The following is an 8,357-nucleotide window of genomic DNA, read 5'->3' as shown; positions in this document are numbered from 1 at the left end:
CGTCTAATATTATTTGAAAGTCAAAGCTAGTGTCATAACTATGTTAATTCAGTTATACATGTATATTGTATTGATTTAGGAGACAAAAACAAGATCATATGTGATGTAGTGTTAAGCTTATCCATAACTCGTAATTCATAGTACATATGTATCAGAAAAAAAATAATAAGGTCCGCAAAAGATCTAAATAGGCTTCACAAATTATAACTCAAATGTGAACTCTGCTAAACTGCCAACTCAATATGGAGTCTGTTAAGAAAAGTATAAAACATATTGAGTAAATTCAAAGTGTATATTGGCAAGCAGAAAGTAGGTGTCTTGACAAATACAAATAAAAAGGTTGTCAAAAAATTACGTACCACTATCTAGCTACTAACCAAATTTGAAGCAATTGTGAACAAAATTACCTGTCAAAAGAGTAACATAAATATGTGATGGACACTAACAAATGGACGGAATTGACAGTGAAAGTGAATGCAATAAACTGCCACTCCTTGAGAGAGGATATAGTAATCAGCCAATGTAACTTAGGGGGAATAAAAAGAAAAGGTTGAGATCTAGGGATATTTCAGAGCTTAATTAAAGTGCAACAACTTCATTAATGCCTGAATGGGTTTTACTTAACAGACGTTTTTCAATATCAACAAAAAGTTTAGTAAGGTCATTCACCTCATATGGAAATTTTGTATAATAGATAAAAAAAAAATCAAAATAATCTTACTACTAAACATATTGCGTCCTTTATACTTCATAACAACAAACATCATACTACTGATGGTGAAACAGCTGGACCTTTTCTATATAGTATCATGTTATAAGATGTCTGAAGGCCAAACAAAACTAATTGATCTAGTGAAGATATTTTATTGTAGTGTTCCCATACAAATAATAATACAGATCATATTTTGTTAAAAACAAAGGTTGACTCGCATACTATAAACTAACATATGTAAAAATATCATTAACAAAAATAATATAGACCATTCATAAAGTATTTGGTCCAAAATATAACACATTATGTATGCAAATAAGAAACAATATGAAATGTATTCATATTCAATACATACTGTTAAAACTATCTCAAATTGTCAATTATAGGTTTTATAGTGGTAAGGAATAAAACTTATTTGAGTTACCATGAATTTCTCTGTTTTTAAGCCAGGAGAAAATGCTTTGACAGTAAGTTAATTAATGTTGTGTCTATACAGTAATGTATACCTCAACAAGGAAGTACATGTTTTTTTTAGCTGGCATATCCCAACTAATAATTCAAGTTTGTGTCCCCCAGATCCCAAAAGGTGCTCACACATTACAACTCATCACAATCAAGCCAACGACCAAATTTAGGCAATAAAGCCTCTACTTTAGAGCAGGGTATATTAAACCAAATGATTGATTTCAGCAGCAGCATGGTCTGGATAACTTAATGTTTATACAAGCAACATTAATTTACTTTCATAAGTTTATCAGCTGATCAAATATAGATTGTATCCTTGATCAATTATCTAATGTTACTATTGTCTTTAATTGTGTTTCATGTCATCAAACTTGTTAAAAATACCATGTCAAGCAATTATCAACAACAGTAACTTATTCAATCTAACATCAGAATGAATGGCAAAACATATAACATTACATTCTGATCTCTGATTCAGTATACAAGAAGTGTTTAGAGGGTTTAGTTCTGTGTGCAATTTTCATGTATTGAGGTAAAATTTGAGTATTCATTGATCCATGTATTTGAATTCATAGATTTGTGTAAGTCTATAGAAAATTGATTCATTGAAATTTTTTAAATTCGTAGTCTAACTCTACCCACAATATCTAAGAAGTTTGGTGCCCTACCAATAATAATTAATACATAGTATTGTAAAATTAAAAGTTCTGTATCTATATGTAGCCATCAAATACAAATATTCACTAGCTGAGCAAATGTTTAGGGAAAAAAGACATCATGAATACAACACATTCTAATATCACATCCAAGGCTTAAAAAATGCATTGCCTAGAATAACATGTAATGATCAGTTTACAAAGACTATTTACACACTTGTTACAATCCAGATATTAGGATAACAGAGAAAGCTGAAAAATAAGGCTAAAAAAACTCAACCTGTGCTTACGACCATTATATAACAAGTAATAAACATGCAACGGGGGAGATATAAGCAAACTGTTTTTTCTTGGGAAATAAGAGAAAATGAAGCTAATCTCCTGATTATCACGAATATATATCGAAATTAAACTGAAAAGAATTCATGCACCAGATTGTGTCAAGTGCTAGATGTAAATTGTATCACAAACTCTACTGAATAAAAATTGTCAGATTATAAAGGCAATGACTCTCTGTTTAAATAAACAAACATAGTGAATCATCATATAACATTCAAAATTATCTAAAGAAGATTGCAATTGTGACCATTATAAAACTTTTGAAAGGGCAACTAAAATTGAGGGTGTGGTCATTTATTTCTCTTTAAAAACCACTGGATTAAATGAAACCAAATTACACTTTTATACAAGAAAGTGAACTAGTCTGTCAAGCTTTCCTTTTTGTTACATTGTATATTATGTATATTTATTTCTGAAAAAATATCCAATGTTATAAATGTACAGCATTTAATCAATTAAATTCTTTATCAATTACATTAACTTATTAAATGTGATTCATCTTACCTCCAATTTCTTAAAATTATAATTTTTTTTTTTACATTTTTAAAAGCTCTTTATTTAACCTAATTTTCTAAAACTAGGTTTGAAGGAATTACCATTTTGTGGGTGGAAATTTTATGATGTAAATATGAGATTTGTACATGCTAATTGCACATTTAACTGAACAAAATAGGTTAGTTAGCTACAACTTTAGAAGCTTATTAGGATTAAAGTTGGTATTAAATTCACTGTGACTTCATGTTTAATGTATTGTTAGTAAATTATTAAAACATAATTACAATTAATTCTTAAGATACTTTATTTTTAAACTACATGTACATTTTATCCATATAGACATGAATACCTGTAAACCCAAATCCTATCCTAACAAATGTTAAGTTCTATATGGATAACTAATGACCTAACTCAAATGGGTTTTATTTTTGTTATTTTTGTCTTTAAACTGAAAAAGATTTAGGGCTTGCAAGTCAGTATGGACACTTGCCCATATTTAAAAACCATGTCATAACCTCTAAATATGTCATAACCTCTAAGTATGTGGGTTTTTTGTGTACGTGTGTTTTTGCTTTGCTTTTTCATTAACATCAGTTTATCTGGACATCTTTAATCATGAGAGGAAAAACATGATATGTCATCTATCAAATGTCAATGCAATCGATTCACATGCTCTCGTGTTCATCAAGTATTCTCAAAGCAAAGATACAAAGTAAAGATATGGACAAAAACATTGAATGAAAGGGCATTGCCTGCTATATTGGTCAGGGAACATTGACATTATTATATACTGTAACAATAAAGATATTGCCAATTAAAAAAAAATTTACATGGTTGTTATGCTTTCAAATTTTCACAAATGTCTGATCATTGAAAACCTTTTTTTACTTAAATTAACTGGCTAAGTATGTTGAAACTATGATCATAATCAACTTTAAAAACAAGCTGTCCTGGAAAATTTGACATTTCATTTTGTTATTATTTTCTTCAAACTCCCAGAAATTAAAAAGATGGAGAAAACATTTACTAAAGTACAACTTCAATCTAATACCAAACTGTGTGTCAGAAAAGCAACAACACTTATAGGTATTTATAATCAAAGCAAAATCAATTTAATATTCACCTTAAATTTAAACAATTAAAATAATTGCCTTAAAAGTCACCAAGTACCCTGTAGTGTAAACAAATTATGTGTAGAAAAAATTAGCAAGACATGTATACCTAAAAAAAAACACATGATAAAAAGGACGGATTTTAAACCAGTACAACAAATTATTTATCACAGTCTTTGTCTATGCATTGTTATAAAGCACTTATTAATATAGGTAGCCAATATTTAAAAAGAATTATAATTATTTTTTTAATAAAGATATCCTAAATGTAGCTGATTTAAATTCTGAAACTGCTCAAACTATACAAGAACTATATTTATAACTACCATTTAACACTTTTTTGGTTTAAACATTTATCATTCATAATTAAATTGACTAACAGTAATCTGCAAAAACTTGATTTTAGGTGACAAATAAAAATTAAGAGTTATCTCCCATTAAAATAGAAAAGGATAAATCAAGGGAGATAACTGTACAGCTTAATTTGTTTCATACAATTACTTCTTTGTTGATGTAAATTGCTATAAAATTTGAAATCCATGATACCTTTTTATAATACTATTGTTTAATGCTTAAAAAAACAGATTTTCACATCACACAATTATTTGAACACAGTTATTTTTATGCTGTCGAGCTTTGGTTGGCATAGTTTTCTGGAGAAAACATTCTCCTTGGTTGGTAAACATTTCTAGGTACAGGATGAGAGTAAGTTCTTTGGTCAGCGCCGTGAGGATTTACTGGACCAACCTGTCAAAATACAGTTACATTTAATATTATAATATACACATGCATTTGCTTAAAATATCAAAGGTAAGAAAAGGACAAATGTTTTAATTTTATGCATAAGATATTTTAAAATCATGAAAGGTGAGTTGTCTTAAACTATAAACAATTATTGATTTTAATTCATAGCTTTATACAAAAGGGTAACTTGAATATGACTGATGCCTGTTTCATTTTACTTTTAAAAAAATCATATATTTTCCTTGATTAGAAAACACTTAAAAACAGATCTTCATCAGGATTTGTATTTGAAATTCAAAAGACATTTCAGTGTGGTTTTAATAATAAATATTCATAAAGCAAAATTGTTCGTACATTTTTCATGCATATCATGCATTAACATGCAAAGCATTCTGGTTTTACTGTACCTGAATTTACTACTATACATATGGCTAGAAGCTTTTTAATTATACCTATATTGTGCATTGAACCCAAAATATATACTATTTTTATTATATAAAATTGACCAATAGAAGCTGGTGATAATGTCTTAAATTTGTTAAATACATATCTCAGCAACAAAAAATCTACAATAAATCTTCTTTGAATATGGCACAAAGACTTCTAATTTTATTTGATGGATTTCCATGACATAGATATCAAATAGAAAGCAATATATAAAGCAACTATATATATAAATATATCATTATAAATATTCAGCAACAGTCTTTCACATGCTATGATAGTAGCAAAGATTCATAATTTTACTCTGAAATGAGGAATTATTTATTCTGCGCAGTGTTCAACTGAACAAAAGGCTTCAGTGTTTCTGACATATAAGTGAGATTGAGGTGGCAATAAACATAAGATTTTCTGAAAAAAATGTGCAACTAGAATTTAAATTAAGATTTAGACAATAATCAAGTGCATGCTCTGATTTTTTGTCCTATGTTCAAGAGGGCGGATTTTTTTTACCCCCTTTCTGTAGTCTATGGTCTGTTCAAACTGCTGGTTTCATTATGGGTTACATGCTTTCACAAGAGTATCATAACGGCTAACTCTGTTTTCAAAGTGTTTTTTTTTTAAAAGTCCATTTTTCAGGCACAATCTTATAAACACATACCTAATTAATTATATTTTAAGTTTTCAAGGGAGGTAACAACATTTTATTGGGATGTGACAAAACCAAACTTCATACGTGACTCTCAATATTTGTAAGTTATTTGTTAAACATATGTGATTGGTGAATTAATTCACTCCATGCTGACATATAGGTCACCTGACTAAATTGGAGGGAAAAGTTTGGATTTTTCTCGTTTTGGTTTAGTGATTCCAATGTATTCAGAGATAAGGGAATGCTCTCTGGTTGGTTTAGAAGTTCGACTCCAGTTTGCTATAGATTCAGCTCGGCTATGTTTATATAAAGATGTCCACTCTGAGCCGAGGATGGATTTTTCCCGTTTCATTAAACTCCCTGGAGGAGGTGGATGGTTTGCAGGAGTCTTTTTACCCTTTCGAGTACCTTGTCGTGTGGCTCTTGACATGATCTTGATAATGAAATGATATGAACATAATGTTATTTTCTCCAAAGAGTTAACTTCTTCCTAATGTTTAAACATAAGTTTAAGACGTATGAAAGAATGTTATCTTTTAGTTTATCAAGTAAAATAAGCATAATTAACAAAATGTTAAATAATTTCTTTTATAACTTTGCTATTGCATAAAAACACTACAAAAATCTGATAAAGAAAACAATCGTTTTATTTGACCTTATATATTATAGAAAAAAAATATTTTCAAAAAGTATAAAATGTAAAAAAATCTCTAAAAACTGTCTTGATAAAAGAACATATGTTCATTTGGAGGGTTAATAAATGGGAAGTGTGATAGTGAAAAGTTATTTTTATGGTTATAGTATATTGACATCTTAATTCATGATGGAAAATTAACAAAAGGCTGAAAAATGAAGGGGGCCAAGGGACAACATCAGTCTAATATAACATTAACTACACTCCCCCTAATTCATGTCATAAAGATAAAGGTAAATACTAACAGTTATAAAGTATAGCAGTACATATCATGCTAATCTTAGAAATAGAACAAGCAAAATAAAAAACAATAGCAGTAAAATATAATCCTATCTGGCTGATGGAGAATACATTGAACTGTGCATATACATCTAATGGAGTAAGACCTGTACTAATGACCTGAACTAAAGGCAGGTTGTATTGCGAGACAAACCAAGGTTCTGTCTTGTGTGTGGTCTGGTCCTTGTTATCTGAAGAAAGCCAAACGATTTCAATACAGAAATAATCTATACCGGTAATCATTGTTATCTATATACACTGTATACCACCATTGCTTTCATTCCAATATGAGTTATCTACCTTTGAAGTAATTATTTATTTTTAAACAATACATGTGTTTTGCTACATATATCTTATTTGAATCCTCATTTTAAATCTTCTAAACAACCTAATCTAATGTCAAATATTTTCTTTATAACCCATACTATTACTTCTATCATATTGTATAAGCTGTGCAACATGCAAGCTGCCTTAACAAACTATATTTTAGTAAGGACGAATTGTGATCCTTTATATTTGTCATGCTCCTATTTATGGTAAGTGATGTCTTATTTAAAGCGGTGAGTTTGCTTTTTTTTCAATACCATCATTATTCAAGGTCATTGCTGAAGCATGAGTCAACCTCTGTTATTGGGGTAAGACATGGTTCTGTGGTGCCCTCTGGTGGCAGAGAGTATTCCTCAGTATCATCATTATATGTGTAATCAGTATCAGGATTTGCCGTAGGCATATAGTAATATATTGGTGGAAGTAATCCAAATCTTTGTTTCTCTTCTTCACACTGTTGTTTCATCTTACATGGGAAATAAATTACATACTGACTTTAAACAAAGAATTTTATTGGTAAAGATGCCTTGAGCAGTTTATTCTTATACTGCCTTAAACTCTAATTGATTTGGTTTGCTTATTAGAAATGCAGCAAGTGTTGAATGTCCTGTCAATCACTAACCAAATTAATACATACATTAATATAATGTGTAAAGTAGGGAAAAAAAAGTATTAAAAAATAATTCAATTTTTTTTCTTATGTACTTGGTAATCCGTTGAGACATTTTAAAAAAGGAGTAGGTTCAGTAAGACCACTTTTAGGCCCCAAAATTTAGCGGTTTTACAATATTGTGATAATGTAATCATGAAGCTATTTGTTTGATAGTAGAATGATTCTGCTACATAAATATTGGCTGTTTTTGCCAATACAATGCACATATATCGGGTACTAGCATCATAAAGTCATGCTAAATTACTGAAATCTTCCCAAAACTAGCATTTTAGTTAAATTTTAGACGGTTTCTGTCTAAAATGAAAGTTGCCCCATTCGTGTTCAGTCATAATATTGAAATGCAAGTTGTATTTGACGATAATTCATAATATATACAAAGGTTGAGGATGAACACGGATGCGGCCACTTTCATATTAGACAAAAAACATCTGAGAAGTGACGAGTTTTGGCAAATTTGATAGATTTTTCATATTTAAAAAGCTTGAATCGGAGCGTTTTTAATGCCATAATCAGTTAAAATCTTTTACAAAAACTAATGAAATCAATTGCAATAGACACTTTAGTGTTTAAAAAGTGTCTAAAATATTAGTCAGATGAACTTGAAATTTGAGGCCAAAATCGGCCCTTACAGGACATACTCCTTTATGACATACTCCTTTATGACATAACTTAGTGTTTCTAAAATGACTATATTGCAACCTTTATCTTGACCTGGCTGGCACAGAAGCAGAGCTTTCTTTTAAAGGCTCAGAAACATTGAACTTGCTT

The 8,357-nt window shown here is 29.5% G+C and overlaps 1 protein-coding gene across 7 annotated transcripts in view; it reads right to left on the bottom strand.

Annotated features, from left to right (window-relative positions):
* Nucleotides 1-848: 848 nt before the first annotated feature.
* LOC134714635 (uveal autoantigen with coiled-coil domains and ankyrin repeats protein-like) overlaps nucleotides 849-8,357 on the bottom strand; it is a 40,263-nt gene continuing 32,754 nt past the window's right edge. For 5 of the 7 annotated variants that reach the window (XM_063576095.1, XM_063576078.1, XM_063576086.1 and 2 more), the window contains 2 exons: nucleotides 5,782-6,049; nucleotides 849-4,526 (listed from right to left, as the gene is read on the bottom strand). In XM_063576095.1, coding sequence (XP_063432165.1) covers nucleotides 5,786-6,049 — 264 coding nt within the window. In that variant the 3' untranslated portion in view covers nucleotides 849-4,526; nucleotides 5,782-5,785. Of the gene's footprint in view, nucleotides 4,527-5,781; nucleotides 6,050-6,709; nucleotides 6,781-8,357 lie in introns of all 7 variants that reach the window. The other 2 variants (XM_063576059.1, XM_063576049.1) reach the window with 2 other exon arrangements.

Source organism: Mytilus trossulus, chromosome 1 (assembly GCF_036588685.1).
Source record: "Mytilus trossulus isolate FHL-02 chromosome 1, PNRI_Mtr1.1.1.hap1, whole genome shotgun sequence".
In the NCBI taxonomy this organism is placed as follows: Eukaryota; Metazoa; Mollusca; class Bivalvia; order Mytilida; family Mytilidae; genus Mytilus; species Mytilus trossulus.
The sequence above is the reverse complement of the archived record's forward strand: the minus strand, read 5'-3'. Positions and strand labels throughout refer to the sequence as shown.